The sequence below is a fragment of the Mustela nivalis genome (assembly GCF_964662115.1).
Source record: "Mustela nivalis genome assembly, chromosome: 13".
NCBI lineage: Eukaryota > Metazoa > Chordata > Mammalia > Carnivora > Mustelidae > Mustela > Mustela nivalis.
Window position 1 is genome coordinate 89,434,883 of NC_139032.1, and position 17,405 is coordinate 89,452,287.

The 17,405-nt window shown below is 42.5% G+C and overlaps 1 protein-coding gene across 8 annotated transcripts in view; it reads right to left on the reverse strand.

Moving 5' to 3' along the window:
* Positions 1-17,405, reverse strand: part of SETX (senataxin) — a 93,792-nt gene that overhangs the window by 18,649 nt on the left and 57,738 nt on the right. For all 8 annotated transcript variants that reach the window (XM_082696053.1, XM_082696055.1, XM_082696056.1 and 5 more), the window contains 7 exons: positions 12,210-12,383; positions 9,802-10,034; positions 8,709-8,876; positions 8,004-8,160; positions 4,624-4,725; positions 4,299-4,414; positions 2,489-2,560 (listed from right to left, as the gene is read on the reverse strand). In XM_082696053.1, coding sequence (XP_082552179.1) covers positions 2,489-2,560; positions 4,299-4,414; positions 4,624-4,725; positions 8,004-8,160; positions 8,709-8,876; positions 9,802-10,034; positions 12,210-12,383 — 1,022 coding nt within the window. The remainder of the gene's footprint in view (positions 1-2,488; positions 2,561-4,298; positions 4,415-4,623; positions 4,726-8,003; positions 8,161-8,708; positions 8,877-9,801; positions 10,035-12,209; positions 12,384-17,405) is intronic.

Genomic DNA, 17,405 nt, shown 5'->3' on the forward strand with positions numbered 1-17,405 from the left:
CACGCGGTAAGAAAGGCCTCCTCAGTCCGCCGCCGCCGTACAGAATGCTTCACGGTGCGGGCAGTGCACGTCCCATTTAGGGTCCAAGCTGATAACCCAGCGATCTCATCAGACTCAGTGAGCCCGTACCGGCTTATGAACAGGGGCTCATCCCTGCACATCTGGTCAACCACAGACGTGGACTGCCAACCACGTGCGGAAGCATCAGGGAGATGGTGGCAACCATGGCCCTCGCAGGGGCACACGTGAACGCACTGTCACACACCTCTCCTCTCAGCCACCTTTTGAGGAAAAGTGCCAAGTACAATGAATTCCGTGGGCCACAGAACAAGGTGGCGAGGAGCAAACCCACAGTATATGCAGAATCAAATTTCAGTAAATACAGACTTCAGCCTTAAATTTGGGAAGGAATTTTGGGCTCAGTTTACAATTTAATAAAAATCTTTCCACATAACTTTTTTTTTTTTTTAAAGATTTTATTTATTTACTTGAGAGAGAGAGAGACAGTGAGAGAGAGCATGAATGAGGAGAAGGTCAGAGAGAGAAGCAGACTCCCCATGGAGCTGGGAGTCCGATGCGGGACTCGATCCCGGGACTCCAGGATCATGACCTGAGCCGAAGGCAGTCGTCCAACCAACTGAGCCACCCAGGCGTCCCTCCACATAACTTTTTATTTAAATAACCAACAGCTAATGGAAACATGAATTAAGTTCAACTGTTATTTATTTAGCTCTACCAGAAAGAGAAATGCATTCAAGAGAAAAATTTCAGCTTAAAAATACTAGTAACATCAGGCTCCTCGGTGGCTCAACTGGTTGGGCAACTGCTTTAGGCTTAGGTCATGACCTCAGAGTCCTGGGATCGAGTCCCACATAGGGCTCCCTGCTCAGTGGAGAGTCTGTTTCTCCCTCTGACCCTCTCCCCTCTCATGTTCTCTCTCACTCACTCTCTGAAAGAAATAAAACCTAAAAAAAAAAAGATACTAATCACGTCACCAGTTGCTAGAACCTGCTCTCCCTGACCCCCACTGGTTTATTAGGGCTGCAATCTGGTTAGGACACCTGGCTCATCCTTGCTTTGATCAAAATCTTATTCATTTTTTTAAAAGATTTTATTTTTATTTTTTTATTATTTTTTATAAACATATAATGTATTTTTATCCCCAGGGGTATAGGTCTGTGAATCGCCAGCTTTACACACTTCACAGCACTCACCATAGCACATACCCTCCCACCAATATCCGTAACTCCACCCCCCTCTCCCAAACCCCTTCCCCCCAGCAACCCTCAATTTGTTTTGTGAGATTAAGAGTCACTTATGGTTTATCTCCCTCCCAATCCCATCTTAAAGATTTTATTTTTAAGGGCGACTGGGTGGCTCAGTGGGTTAAGTCTCTGCCTTTGGCTCTGGTCATGATCTCAGGGTCTTGGGATGGAGTCCCACATATGTCTCTCTGCTCTGTGGGGAGTCTGCTTTCCTTGCTCTCTCTGCCTGCCTCTCTGCCTACCTGTGATCTCTCTCTCTGTCAAATAAATAAAATCTTAAAAAAAAAATTTTATTCTTTAATAAGTTCTATGCCCAACATGGGGCTCAAACTCACAAACTCACAAACTCACAATATGGAGTCACCTGCTCCATTGATTGAGCCAGCCAGCTGCCCCTTGATGGTATTTTTATATCCAAAGAATACTGGGCAGAAGTTACACACACTATAGGATTCTTATGATCAAAAACAAATATAAGTTAATACTTCCATCAAGAGCTGCAGAACACTTGTTCATACTCTCTTTTGCCAAATCCCCAGCCAGTATCACTCTACTTGAATCCTGACATGTGATTTTCCTTTTGCCCCTTTTTTTTTTTGGTGTCCCTGGGTGGGCACGAATTCCATTTTCTTTTTAACAGGAAAAACATCTTCAAATCTACTTTCGCTAATTATTCATCTATGACAGTTATCATAACCGACTTTGCAGCGGCGTGGCGTGGGGAGCACCTAACAATGGAGTTTAATGCTTACCCAGACCTAGAAAAGGAAAAGATTACTCTGTATAATCGCCTCTCTCTTATAAATCTTAGTGAGGATAAGAATTATTAGGCTAAAGCAAAAAAAGCAAATGTACATGCAACTGCATCATATTCTCTACTTTAACATTTAAAGAAGTTTTTCATAATAAATAAATTTTTTTTGGTAAAGATTTTATTTATTCATTTGACAGACAGAGATCACAAGTAGGCAGAGCAGCAAGCAGAGAAAAGCGGGGGAAGCAGGCTCCCCGCCGAGCAGAGAGCCCGATGCAGGACTCGATCCCAGGACCCTGAGACCATGACCTGAGCCGAAGGCAGAGGCTCAATCCACTGAGCCACCCAGGCGCCCCATGATAAATAAATTTTTAAATGTAATTGAGAAAAGCCCATCAGTTGTGTGAAATAATTCATAATAAAGAGAAAGAGAGAAAAACGTGGAAAATGCTCCAGGTGAACCACTTACCTCTTTAATTTTAGAAGCTAGTTCTTGCCTCTCTTTTGAAACTTTTGCAATTTCTTCATCTAATTCTTGCCTCTGGAAAAAGTAAGAACGCAATCATTAAAGTTAAAATGAGCATTTTCAAATGCTTCCAGCTGACTGCCCTGCCTTTCAGGTGACACTGATCTGCCCGAGAGGCTCGCTCTTCACCCAGTTCCTTCTCTCCTCCCCCGGAGTCCTGACACTCGGGCTGTGCCTTGGGCCACACTGGCTCACACTGGCCCACATGCACACCGTCCAGCCAGGCAGCCTGCAGAGACCCTTCACGGACAGCAGCCCTCACACAAACACTGATCCCGGGCAGGAGAGCAAATGGAAGCCCCAACAGCACCACCCTCATGGCCAGCAACCCCGCTGCCTCCAGCGCCTGTGCGCCTGATGCACGCCCACGCAGCTTATACAAGCCCTGCCCTTTTGGTCCAAGTGGCCCAACATGGCCCTAGCCCAGGACCCAGAAAGCACTCCACCCACAGACCCTAACGAAGACATACACCCCAGGTCCTGCCTCTCTGTCCACACTCTGCCTTGACCTTCCTGTGTGGCCCCTGGAGGAGGGATGTGTACTTCCTGCAGGATTGAGCGTAATGAATGTATCTACTCAGTTTCTCTCGGGTCTGGCACCCTGAGCTCCACTTAAGCGTAGTCTGAGAACAAGCCTTAACACTGTGTGAGATGCTGTTCTGCCCAGTGCGTCCCGTGTGTGCTACTTCTGTCTGCTGAGCAGTCTAACCCCTGGGGCTCAGTCCTCCATTAATTTCTGGGTGGTTCAAACAGGTTATTCATCACAACCCAGTCACTACTCTAGCCAGAGTGATGGGCACAGAACACAGGCCTGGTAAACTATGGCTCACATTCCCTTATGAACAGGGATCAGACCTGTGTGCACACCCAGGGACTAATCAGACACCCGCCGTGTAACTGACATGGGTGGTGGGGAAAGCAGCCCCTTCTCTTCCTATGGGTTTTCTTTCCTTCCTTCTTTCTTAAGATTGGAGAGAGAGAGAGAGAGAGAGATTAACAGTGTGGGCATCAGGGCAGTGGGGAGGCAGAGGGAGGAGAGAAAGCAGACTCCCTGGTGAGCACAGAGCCTGACACGGGCTTGATCCCACAAACCAAAATCAAGAGTCAGATGCTTGGCTGACTGAGCTACCCAGGTGCCCCTCCCATGGGTTTTCTAAGCTGGGGTGGTGGTACCCACAAACGCTGGCACTTGTCTTCTGCAAGATGAGAAATGCCTGACACACAGAATAATCAAGGCATGGAAAAATGGCATCTGAGCCTCTGGATCAGCCATGCTGAAGCTAATCTCTCCCAGAGTTCCTAGGTATATGAGTGAGTGAATTCCCTTTTTGTCTAACGTGGGTTTAACTTGCAACTGAAACATATCTAATAAATTCACTACAGCTTTAATACAAGCCAGACAAGAGCAAACTACAGCCTGTGGGCCAAATTCAGCTCACCATCTGTTTTTATAAATAAAGTTTTATTGGAACACAGCCACATCCATTTGTTTATGTATTATCTATCACTACTTTTATGTTACAACAGAGCTGAGTAGCTGAAACAGAGACCATATGGCCTGCAAAGTTTAAATTATTTCTACCTTTCCTTTCTAGAGAGCTTTTTAGTCCCTAATATAAGGCATATCGCTTTTGTATACATCTTTATACACAAATTATGCTATTCCACAATAAAACAATGGTATCAAATATTCATCACTAGCTTCTATACTTATCAGCTATTAAAAAACACCCATCAAGAAATGTGTAGGTACCTGCATTTCCCTTCCACCTCGGCATAAAGCACGCTGGCGGGAAAGTTCATCTAGTTGACGATCTAGAAATTCCTTTCTTCTATGCATTTCCTGAACATGAGAAGGTAAGTCTTTTTCTTTAAAAAAAAAAAAAAAAAAAAAGAATGATATGACAATTCTCCAATTCTCATAAATATACACATATGCATATACAATGAGAAGAAAAATTAGTTCTCAAAGCAAGGCTATTTCTAGTTTCTCCAAATTACCTTTAATGCCCAACACATCACCTATCACATAAAAGGAAACAGAAAGTAATGTCAGTTTGTGCCTTAATAGTACTTACTCATTCTGTGGTTAACTTGGCTATCCAAACTGAATTTTAGGACCTCATTATTAATAGACTTTTCTGGACCGAGACGTACTAAATTTATATCTCCACAGTTTCCTGTTGATAAAAAAATCATACTTAGAGATTAATAAGGACACTGCCAATTTCCACGTGTAGTATCTATTTCTCAGCAAGCATATTAACAATCAGGGAAGGGAACCAACATTAACCATCAAGAACTCCACACCTGCAACCACACTGGAGGCTCCATACACAGTAGATACTCACAATCACCCTACGGGGGAGTACTTACCATTTCCACCTAATAAAAGCTACAGAGGTTGCATAAATAGGACATTACAAAGTTGAGATTCAGTTATACCAACATTTCTCAAACTATGTTCTGAACACTATTCCACAGTAAAGTACATTTGGGGAAGGGGAGTTAAATAGGACAGATTTCTTAACCACAGGATAGATCAGGTATATAAAGACTTTCATTTATGAATACATACTTGAATTCCCTGACAGAATCATATTTTACTATCAAATCCTTTTCTATGGAGCAGTCACAACAAAGTTTTTAAAACTCTATTCCACATCGTGCTGCTACTCCAGAATCTAAGGGACACAAGGGGCTGGAAATTGCGGAGTTGATAACTGCAAACAGTGGAAATGTCACAGAAGTGGCAGCTAACCACACCCTTATTTTAGGTCTCCATATTTGAGATGTTATTTAAGCTAAACATCTCTCACTCCATCACGGGGCTAAGTGAGCCATCAGCACTTACCCCGTCTGACAGACCACATCCTTATTTGTTTATTGTCGATCTCCCTCCCTGGAATAGGTTTTGTTGTGGTCACTGGCTACGACAGTGGCTGGCAGAAGTGCAATCAATGTGTACTGAATGAATGAATGACTTACTAAGCAGCTGTCTACAACATATTTTTGTTTCTAGTTCAGCTCAATCTTCTAAATTTGAAGCCACCTTCTCTGGTCAACATTTACTTGAAGGTTTCAAAACTGCTAACTCACTTGTGTTTCCACCAGAAAGGTAAACGAAATTACCTAGACATTCACCCCCTATAAATATCTAGAAATGCGCCATAAATTAAAACAGACTCCTTTAAACTGCAGGGTAAGCTCACAGAAATGGAAGAGAAATTCCTAGGGGCCAAAAACAAAGAGAAAACTCAAAACCAGAGTTGAAAGCCCACAGGCTGCTGAGGCTTCCCCAGGGGAGCAGGAGGAGTCAGGGCTGGCACTGTCTAGTGCTCAGAATTTTTTTTTTTTTTTTTTTTACTGTACACTCAATAAAATGCAGATACTTAAAAATCTTTAGTCCTACAGAGTTTGACAAATGTCTACACTGGCAAAACTACCACTCCAGTGAAGACACAGGAACTCTACAATGGAGGCCTGGATTCTAAAGGCCAGCGGAAAGGGAAGGGCCCGGAAGAGGTGGGAGGAGAGAAGGGAAGTGGAGCTCTCTATGCCTGTGCTTAGCTTAGCGGGGAAAACTAAATTCTCTTCCAGAACTTTCCAGCCCTGGGCCATGCCCCAAGTGGATTTAGGGACTAAATATAGAATTCAGGGAATGACAAAGATGGCCCAATCAAAATACAGTTCAGAGTTTTAAAATGAGAATACAATGAGCAACTTTATGCCAATATACTGAAAAACCTAAGAGGAGTGTTGATTTTTCTTGAAAAACAACAAATTAGCTAAACTCACTAAAATACAGATACCCGAATAGAACTTTAACAGTTAAGATATTCAGACAGTAGATTAAGACTTACCCTTCTGTCAATAAACAAAGAGCAACAAACAAAACAACAGCAAAAACAAATTAATCTTCAAGGAATAGATGATCTCGGTCGTATATAAAGCATTGTAAAGAATACACAAAAAATTACCCCCAATTCCATTTTCAAAGTCAGTCTTATAAAAACTAGACAAAGATATGACAAAGAAAAATCACAGGCTGGCCTTATTCATGAATACTAATTTCAAAATACTAATAAATTAAACATTAATAATCTAGCAACGTGTTAAGAAATAGTAATTAATACATGACCAAGTTGCCCTTATTCTAGGAATCCAAGATATTTTAACATTAGAAAAACACTGCCATTTACCCCATTAACAGATTCAAGAAAAAGATTTCATGATCATTTAAATGCATGCAACAAGAAAAATGCATGCAATAAATCTCAACAGCCCTTCAGGACAGAAACCAAGGACAAGGGAACTTCTTTATCCTGAGGAGGGTAAACACTAAAGCCCCAAAATCAACAGCTTCCTTAATGGCGAGATGCCCAAGGCATTTCTCTCAGGATGCCCAGGACAGCTGGAAGTAGTGGAAAGAAAATGCGGTACAGAAGACCCAAGTTCTCTTCCACGGCCAGAAGACAGCAATTTTTCTCTAACAGAATGGAAGCTCCAACCGGACTCCCGGCTGGCCTGGCCTGACTCCTGCCCAGCTGCGCGGGCAGCACACGCCTGCGCCCTCCCCTTCCCTCAGCCCGCAGGGAAAGGCACGTTCGAACCACAGCGCTGTGGACGTGTGGGAGCTGCTCCTGGGCGTGTGAACTGCTATGCCCACTTCTGAGGAGAATTTGGAGAATTTGGCACTATCCAGAAAACCGAAGATGCAGGAAATCCTTCGGCCCAACATTTTCACTCCAATGTCTACCTGTGGTAGGCCAGCGTTTTTATAAACTCTTGACCTAGCACGTGAAGTACACGTGACGTCAAAACCCAATAGAGAACTCCTGCGCCTCCCCAAGGAAAGAGCAGAGTCCCCGCGCGCCCTCACTGCCTGAAGCTCCCCGGGGAGGGCAGCAAACCAACGCCCAAACCCCCGCCTTTGTGGGGCTTATCACATTCCAGCTGTACCCTACGGAGGATCTCTCAATTCCAGTCCTTCTGTTGAAAGAAACTTCTGCTAGAGTTCCCCACACCCTACCAATTCTTCCCATGGCTAACCCCTAACTGCTCTTCTCCAGGTCTCATCTTAGACATCATCTCCCCCAGGAGCCTTCCCTAACCCTCCCACGACTGAACCAAGGGCCACTCTAAGCTGTCTGAACACAGCCACATCTCCCTGCTCTTCCGGAATGTCCAGCTTTATACTCTAACTGCTCACCGATCCACTTCCTCACTACTGTCTCTTGGAAGGTTTCACTGCTGAAACCTCAGTACCTAGCACAGGGCCTTGGCAGAGAATAAATGCTCAATAAAATCTGCTAAACGAATTGATGAGTACATATGGGCCACGGCCCCAAGCAGAAGTTACCATCAGAACTGGCTTGCCCTCTGGCATTCCAAGCTGCCAACACTAAACACTGAGAACAAAACCAAAAACAAATGAAAAGCCATGTAAGTATCATACCCAAAGGATTCTTCTTGTCTTTACATTTTTCTTTAAATTCGAGGATGATTTTTTTCATAAGCTCATCAACAGCTGCGTTGGAAGGCGCACACACAAGGACACGGTTTTGTTTGATTTTGGCATTGGAGTTTTCATCTGAATGGCCCTTCCTCTGGTTCTACAATTTGACACACACACGCCAAACAGACAGACAGACAAAAGATACTGATGAGCTCTATTACAGAGTTTTCCAGTTTGCTCCTACTTCCATGTACGTTCGAGAGTTCCCCTTATAAACACTTAAAAATAAGTAACAGCACCTACTGCTTACGTTGACGCTGAGATGACTCTAACAGGACATTTTATCATGGCTTCTCTGAGCCTCACCTCACTGTCCACTTAATTTAATGCATACTCAATCCAAACAAAATATAGCCCTGGAATACATTCCAGTTTCTTGGCATTAGACGTGACACATTATTAAGCCAGAAGACCACCATTCTAACCCTTCAGATCAGTGTCACACAGGACAGCATTTTCTGTTTTGTTATCTTTTATACTCTTCTCTCCTTCTGCTACCTCTTTCTCCGACACAGTTCCACAAAGTATCAAAAAGCTACACAGAAGTGCAGGCAGAGAGACCCGTAGTAGTTATTTACACATGTCAGTTAATTCCCATGAAGCGATGCTCTCGGCTAATAGCACTGATGCCCTCACATGCTCTACCTCTGTCAGGAGGCGGTACAGGAGGCCAACAATAGTTTTTGATTTTCCTGTTCCAGGTGGTCCATGTATCAGACAGATCTTGGCAACAGACGGGGAGTGCTTGACCATGGCATATGCAGTTTCTATCGCTTTCTTCTGGTCTTCGTTGAAATCTCTTAAGTAGGTGATCTATATAAAAGACATTAGTGAGAGTGAGTTGCTCTTAGAGTGGCCCAGGAGAGGAGGAAGAGAAAAACTCCATTTGAATTTCTTCTAGACTTTATCAGACAGAAGCTTTGGTTATGATCAGGCAAGACCCCAAATGATCTTTAACTGACAGAACCAATTTCACTACTATAGAGAAAGTTATTTGTGAGTGTCTGTAGGTTTCAGCCCATCTACAACTACTACAACTGCATTTTTATTTGTGAATCTTACAAAGCGGGTCACAATAAACTGATCTGTACATTTCTTCTATTTATTCTTTACTTAGACAGTAAAAAAACATTCCAAGATTTTGGATCAGATCTAAGTTTAAATCTCAGCTTCACTCATAAGCTAGGTCTCCAAACTCCTAACCTCATCCATTAAATGGGACTCTCCTGGGAGGATGAAAAGTGAATGATGCTGCACGGAAAGCCCCCGCACACAACCGCAGTCCAAACACCACCACTTTCCTCTTGCTTCCTTGGAACGAACATACACAGCTCTGAGAGGGAGAACATGGGCCCAAGTGAAATGGCAACTTCACCCATCAATTCTCCATCGATCTTTTAATTGCAAAAGTAACTCAAAATTAACCCACTGCTACCTCTGAATTGTCACCACCTAACAAGCATTTACGTAGGATGCTCATTTCACATTTTAGGGCTCCTCTCTAACCATATTTTCAATTCTTTATTGCACTATGCCTTTTTCCTGAGGTAAGCTGAGTAACGAAACATAGACTATGCCACACCAAAGAAAATGCAGCGCCACATGCTGTTGCTGTGCGCGCACAGGGACGCGGCTTGTCCCGCACGCACGGGAATGTGTGATGAAGAAACACACACGAGGCTGTCATGTTCTGACACAGAATTTTCAGACTTTTCATTCTCGTTTAGCCATGACTCACAATTCTCTCAGATGTTGTAGTTAGTAAATCTTTCGTACAGAAGTCCATAGGGTTTGGATTCAGAACAGCTCTGGCCAGTTGGTTCCGTCCACTCAACAAAGACATGGCTTTCAACTTCCTTTGTGTAGTTACCAGAGAACTGATCACAATGCATTTCACGAGCTCATTTAAATTGACTGGCAAATTATCTTGAGTCTGGATGGAAAGGGAACACTCAGACTTCCCGTTGCGCACTATTATCAAGAAGGAGAAAAAGCAATTTCAGTTACCAATGAATAATACTGTCCAGCTAAAATAAGGTTATTCAGAATTATGTATTTTATAATTCGTGTCTTTTGTATGACATATTGTTCAAGTAATTCATTCAAATGCTTACTGAATGGTTCCTAAGAACCAGGTAATTCTTTCCTAGAAGAGGGAAGCAGATAACCAAGCAAAAACGTCAGCGATGAGGAGCAGTGTGAAGAAAGAAGAGAAAACGGGGCGCCTGGGTGGCTCAGTGGGTTAAGCCTCTGCCTTCAGCTCAGGTCACGATCTCAGGGTCCTGCGATCGAGCCCCGCATCCGTCTCCTTGCTTCCCCTTCCCCCTCTGCCTGCCTCTCTGCCTACTTCTTATGCTCTCTCGCTCTGTCAAATAAATAAATAAAATCTTCAAAAAAGAAAAAATGAAAGAAAAAGAAAAAAAAAAAAGAGAAAGAAAGAAAAGCAGAGAAAGGGGATGACAACGTGATGAGGATGTGTTACCATCATGGACAAGTCAGGGAAGGTCTTCCAGATAAGACTGCACCTGAGCAGAAACTTGAAATAACTGAGAAAACCACGCCCTTGTCGGGGGAGAATTAAAAGATGAGCAGGGAGATGAGTGCGGCGGGAGTCAGAAAAGAGAACAGGGTCTCCATCTTACAGGGCTCTGCAGACCACAATACCGACCGAATATTACCTCGAGTCAGGCAGAAAACCCCAGGGCAGCGCTGTACCGGGGAGGGACACGCTTGAAGTCACCCATTAGCAGAATTACTCTCACTGTGGGGGAAGATGGAATTGCAAGGGGAAAAGCACAGAAGCCAACAAATCACCAGGAGGCAGTGCAGTGGACGGCTGTGCGGACCAGGAGGCAGGAGCAGACACACAGCTTGGATCCTGGATACTTCGCGAAGAGTCAACATGATTTCCTGATGAATTACACGTAGGGTGTGAGACAAAGAAAGCATCAAGGATGCCTGGGGGTTTGGGTCTGAGCAACTAGAAAAACGCAGGCCCCACGTGCTGATGTGGGAAAAACAGAAGGAATAGTAGACGTCAGGCAGACAGTCAAGTGCTTCCTTTGTTTTTTTGTCTGACAGATTTGCAGATGGTGAGGTCAGACAGTTGGGTGCTTGAGGAGCTAGAAGGAGAATGCTCAGAAACAGAAATCTGGTGCATGTCGTCATTTGCAAGAGTCAAAAGCCCTTACTGAGCTATGTATGCACCCCTCCGGCTACTCGCCCAAACGCAATCTACAGAAGCACTGAGCTGGAACACACTCGAAGTGCGGCCCGCCAGCTGAAGTGCGGCCCGCCAGCTACAGTGCAGCCCGCCAGCTACAGTGCGGCACGACGCTGAACCCCAAGGAGTTTCGTTTTTAAGACTACTTGCAAAAAGGCGAAGGAATAATGAACTCATGTTCTCGTGACATAATTGAGACTAAGGAAGCGGTAATGTTAAAAAGGCCACTTGGCCTACAATGAAGAATGTGGGCGACGCTGCGGTTAAACAAACGCAGGTTTCATTTCCGCGCAGACCACACGTTACTGAGCGTGCGCCTGGGTGAGCACTGAAGCCTTGAGCCTTCCTATCCTGATGAGCAGAGAACACACAACTCCTACTGCTTTGCAAGGCTTTGAGGAAGACGAGAAGAGAGCACAAGACGGACAGGGCATGTGGCTGGGCACACAGCAGGTGCTGACCTTACTTCTGTGATGCTACTCCCTGGAGAACGGTCCCTACAGCACCAGGGATGGGAGCAATGGAAACAGCAAACTCTTCAAGTTGCCTTGCAGTGACTTACGTGTTTGGTCTTCTCACTGATACTTAGCCACGACACCAAGGTTGTGATTTAATATACAAAAATAGCTGCTTTGCAAACTATTGTTTAATAACAAACCCAACGACAGATGAAGGAATGTGTCAGAACGAGAGGACATTACAAAAGAACGCTTTTAAATCATAAGTCTAGCCCAGTAAGTACTGGGCCTTTCCCAGATAAGTCTAGAAAAACTAAACAAGGACTCTGGAAGGCATGTAACCTGGCAAATACATGTCTCGAATACGCATAACAAGTATGTGGCTGGTAAAGCACAGCTCCGAGGGAATTAAAAGATGAGCTTATATCTCACAGATTCCTCTTCACAGTCTTGTCGTGTACTTACTGACGGAAGTGCGGCGAAACTTATGAACATACGCGCAGTGGTAATCACGGAGATCTTCCATGTGATCTCTCTCTGTATCTTTATTCTCTCCGTTTTGTCTTTCGGGAATCAAAAACACCAAATCATTTTCCTTTGGATGAAGTTGTTTAGCGAGTTCACATTCCTCAAGATGAACTATGAAACGATAAGAAGTTGGCATTGACTCTAACAGAATTATTTTAAATGCGATTAACTTAAAGGATATTAAACCCTTGTACTAGGTTCAACCAAGTATACAGCACAAGATGTTGTAATCTACTTCAAAGTAATACTCTGAGTCAGTCAACATTCTCACATACAGATTACACAGTATTATAAAATGCTTCTTAACAACGGCTAAAAAGGGGACACTTGGGTGGCTCAGTGGGTGAAGCCTTTTGCCTTCAGCTCAGGTCATGATCGCAGGGTCCTGAGATCGAGCCTCCAGTCTGGCTCTCTGCCCTGCCCTAACCCTCTTTCTCTGCCTGCCTCTCTGCTTACTTGTGATCTCTCTCTCTCTCTCAAATAAATAAATGGATAAATAAATAAATAAATAAATAAATAAATAAATAAAATTGTTACCAAAAAATGGCTAAAAAGCCAAAATAAAATCATAATATTCAAAAGTAGCTAGTAAATTTCCTTTCCTTAAAGTTTTAGTTTTTAACCAAGAAATTCTTTTTTGTTCCTCACTTTCAAAATCCCAGAAGAATACCCCAAAACAGATCCAAAGACATATAAGAAATCTGAGCCTACTTGGGGCATTTCAAACAAGGGGGAGAGGCTAGTTATCAACCACGGGGGCTGGGAAAACAGCGAGTACTACAACAAAAAAGCTGAGCACCAACCACCAGATCCAGTAACAGTATAGTGAACTAAAATATGAGGCACTGGGTTTAGGCAGACAAAACCAGTAACTCCAGACAAGATTTTAAAATGTAGCAGGTATGGAGTGCCTAGGTGGCTCCGACTCAGGTAATGACCTCAACGGTCCTGGGATGGAGCACCGCATCAGGCTCCCTGCTTAATGCGGAGTCTGCTTCTCCCTCTCCCTCTGCCCCTCCCCCTGCTTATGCACGCACCCTCTCTCTCAAAATAAATAAAATCTTTTTAAAACAATAAATAAAAATTGGCAGGCAAGAAAGATCTATGTGACGATATCAGAGAGCAATTACAACAGTGAAGAACTACTACGTTGAGATCCAGAGGAATGTGGAAATCCAGTGGAGGCAGCCCTGTCATTTCCCCCTAGAGACATGTGAACCGTTCTTGGAATGATAGCCAAGAGGCCAGGCCATACCTGGGATGGTATAAGACAAAAACTGGGGTCCAGGGCCTGTATAGAGTGGGAGTGGGGACCCAGGCACCTCTATATGCTTCACACTGGGACTATGAAGGAGGCCTCAGGACTACGCCCCAGCATGAGGAAGCAGCAAACGTGCCTTGACATGGGCAAGAGCCCAGCTTCCAAACAGCCGGGCACTTTAGAAAAGCCCAATGCCTTAAACCAGATCTAGATGATCCCACATCACAGGTACCCCGAGAAGTCTGGCAGAAACAAAGGAAAGTCCTCTTTGGAGGAAGACAGAATCATCCCAGGCCTCAAATTAGTTTTATAAATAACTTTCCAAATGACCAACACTCTCCAGAGATAAGCAAGGCACATGGAGAGAAGAACACACCAACTGGTAGGATTCATCAACAACCAAGGACTGTCCTGGCAGCTATAGATTATATCTCACACAGTTTTTTACTATTTTATTATTTTTTTAAATTTATCGGACAGACAGAGATCACAAGTAGGCAGAGAGGCAGGCAGAGAAACGGGGAAACAGGCTCAGAGCAGAGAGCACGATGCGGGGCTCGATCCCAGCACCCTGGGATCATAACCTGAGCCAAAGGCAGAGGCTTTAACCCACTGAGCCACCCAGGTGCCCCTATCTCACACAGTTTAAAAGGTTTGCCTCACCTACGGAGACACTCAAAAAAGAGCTACTAAAACTATAGGATTTTGGGCGCCCACTTGTGATCGCTGTCAAATAAATAAATAAAAATCTTAAAAAAAAAAAAAACCATAGATTTTGATAACTCAAGGGTGCATGTTTTAAGTTTTAACCTTACTGTTTTAAATCAGCAAAAGATGTGTAAATTGAGATACAATTTCCAAACAAGAAGAAAAAGTAAAATTTTAAAATGAGAAAAAAAGTAGAAGTATTCAACCAAAACAAAAGGTAATACATGTAATATACAATTAGGTTCACTTACTTCTATTGTGTTTCATTTTATGGTATGCTTTCAACAATTCACCTGTGGTTATTTAAAAGTTCAAAGTCTCATATATGTTGTAAAAAGTATACTCTAGTTCTATCTAATTCTATCTAGTTCTAGTATATCTAGTTCTCTAGTTGTTTTTTTTTTTAAAGATTTTATTTATTTGACAGAGAGAGAGAGAGAGATCACCAGAGAGCATGAGCAGGGAAACAGCAGAGGGAGAGGGAGAGGGAGGCGCACGCTCCGGAGCCCGACACGAACTCAATCCCATGACCTGAGTCCAAGGCAGGCGCTTAACTGACTGAGCTATCAAGGCGCCACTTAGTTTTTTTCTTTATATATTCTGTTAGGTATGTAGACATTGAGAATTGTCATCTCTTCTGCTGAACTAAACTCGTGCAAAATTCCCTTTGTATGTAAGGTTTCTTCTGGTCTTACAATCTATTTAGTCTGATATTAACAAAGCTAAACATCCTTTTTTAAAAGATTTTATTTGAGAGAGAGAGAGAGAGAGAAAGTGTGTGCACATATGTATGGGTGACTACCTGCTGAGCACAGAGCCAGACGTGGGGCTGACCCTGTGACCCTGACGTCACTACCTGAACCGACCTCAAGAGCAGGATGCCCAACCAATTGAGCCACCCAGGCACCCCTAAACACATCCTCTGTTGATAGGGTTTGTGTGAGTGTCCTTCTCCAAACTTTTATTTTTTCAACCTTTCTGTATTCTTATGTTTACATGTATTACTTGTTCATACATACAGTGTATTATTCTATCAATCATATTATTCTTGAAATACCGTTTTCTTCTACAGGATTCTCAGAATACTTAGAAAACTGCAAGTTCAGATACGGGATAAAAGAATACAGATGATATTGGTTCTATCAGATAGCAAGTCAGCTCTCAAAGACTTGTAAGGGTCCTATCTTTAAAAGGGCTTACATTATACTGGATAGAAACCCAAGTATATTTAAGCCCATGAATTTATGAAATTAATTAATTAACTGGTCAACATGAATTTATGAAATTAATTAATTAACTGGTCAACACCAGTGCTTGCAGTGAATTAACCTGAGTTAATTCACTTTTTAAAAACTGGTCAAGAGTCAAGTACTTTTCTACCTTTCTTTATAAAGCACAATACAGAATAACCAAATAATATACAGAAATGTCCTTATGGAATTATTCCAACTATAAATGAAGAAATTATCAAGTAAAAATGTCACCATTTTGTACCTTTAATAAGCTAATTTAGGTATTAAGCATCCACAGCTACAAATATTTCTAAAAGAGAAATTAAAGATCACTCACCTCCTAATAAAGGAATATTTACCACCATCTATGAGACAGTTTTGTCAAAAATTATAAATCAAACTTGAATCGGACCATATCTCTAGATACAACTATCAATTTCTAAGAAATGCAAAAGAGAGAAAAACACACCACCAAACACCAGGGGGCACAATCAACAAGTACAGACAGTAATTCTAAAAAATCAACAATTCAGCTTCTTCAACAAACAAATTACAAAGGGGGGAAAAAAAAGCAGAATGAGAAAATTACAGTTCAAAAGACATCAACTAGTGTTAATGTGTGGACCTAACTTGGACCTTATTTCAAATTGGCTGAAAAAAATGGTTACTTATAATGAAATTGGAAATTTGAACACTGACTAACTATCTGACATTAAGGGATAACTTAATACTTTAGCAGTAAAATTTTATCTTATTATAAAATCTTAGAGGTCTGTACCTAAAGAGATACTCATTGAATTACAAATGATGCCCCAGCCCCACAAAAATCAAACCAAAGAAGATATGCAAAACCTCTCCATAGAGACTCTAAAACATGACTGAAAATAAACCAAGATAACTGGATATAATTCTTATTCACAAATTAGAAAATTATTAGAAAGATGTCAATTCTCAAAAAAAGAGATGTCAATTCTTGCCCAATTTCCCCATTTTTTCCTCTAAAATTTATATGGGAACTCAGACAAGAAGCGCTAAGGCACTCTTAAGGCAAAACCAGGTAGAAGAAACTATTCAGTCGGTATTAAAACGCATTATAAAGCTGGACTAAGTAACTGGGCAATGTGATGTGGGCACAAGGGTAGGCAAATGATCCAAAGAACGGGATCCAGAAAAGAAATCCATGAGTAAAATGGACACTAGATTTATGGCAAATATGGCACCGCAGAGCATGAAGAGGATGGTTTTTTTCAATAAATAATATTGGGACAACCACAACTCCATTTGGAAAAAAAATGAGACATGACCCCTACACATCTCATTCATACGTAAAAATAAATTCCAGGTCGACAAAACAATGAACTCTCTAGAAAAGGAGCTGAAAACTTTTTCTGTGAAGAGCCAAACAACTTCTTTGCAAGCCACATACAGGGTCTGCTGCATATTCATCATCTTCTTTTCAAAGTTCTTTGGGGCACCTTGGGTGGCTCAGTCAGTTAAAGCATCCCAGGGTCCTGGGATCAAGTCCTGCATTGTATTCCCTGCTTGACAGGGAGTCTGCATCTCTCTTTCCCTCTGCCCCTCCCTGGCTCATGCATCCTCTCTTTCTCAAATAAATAAATAAAATCTTTAAAAAAATTTATCTTTAAAAACATAAAAACCTTACTCTAGGGCAGTACAAAAACAGGATATGGGGTAGATCTGCAAGCTGGAGTTTGCTGACACCTGTTCTAGATGTTAAGATAACACATTTATGATCTGCAGCAGGGAAAGGTTTCTTAAATGAGGTACAGAACAGTAACCATTAAAAAAAAAAAAAATAGAGAGGGGCACCTGGGTGGCTCACGCAGTCCACTGAGTGACCAACGACTAAGCTCAGGTCTTGATTTCAGGGTTGTGAGTTTAAAAAAGAAAGAAAGAAAGAAAGATGCATTT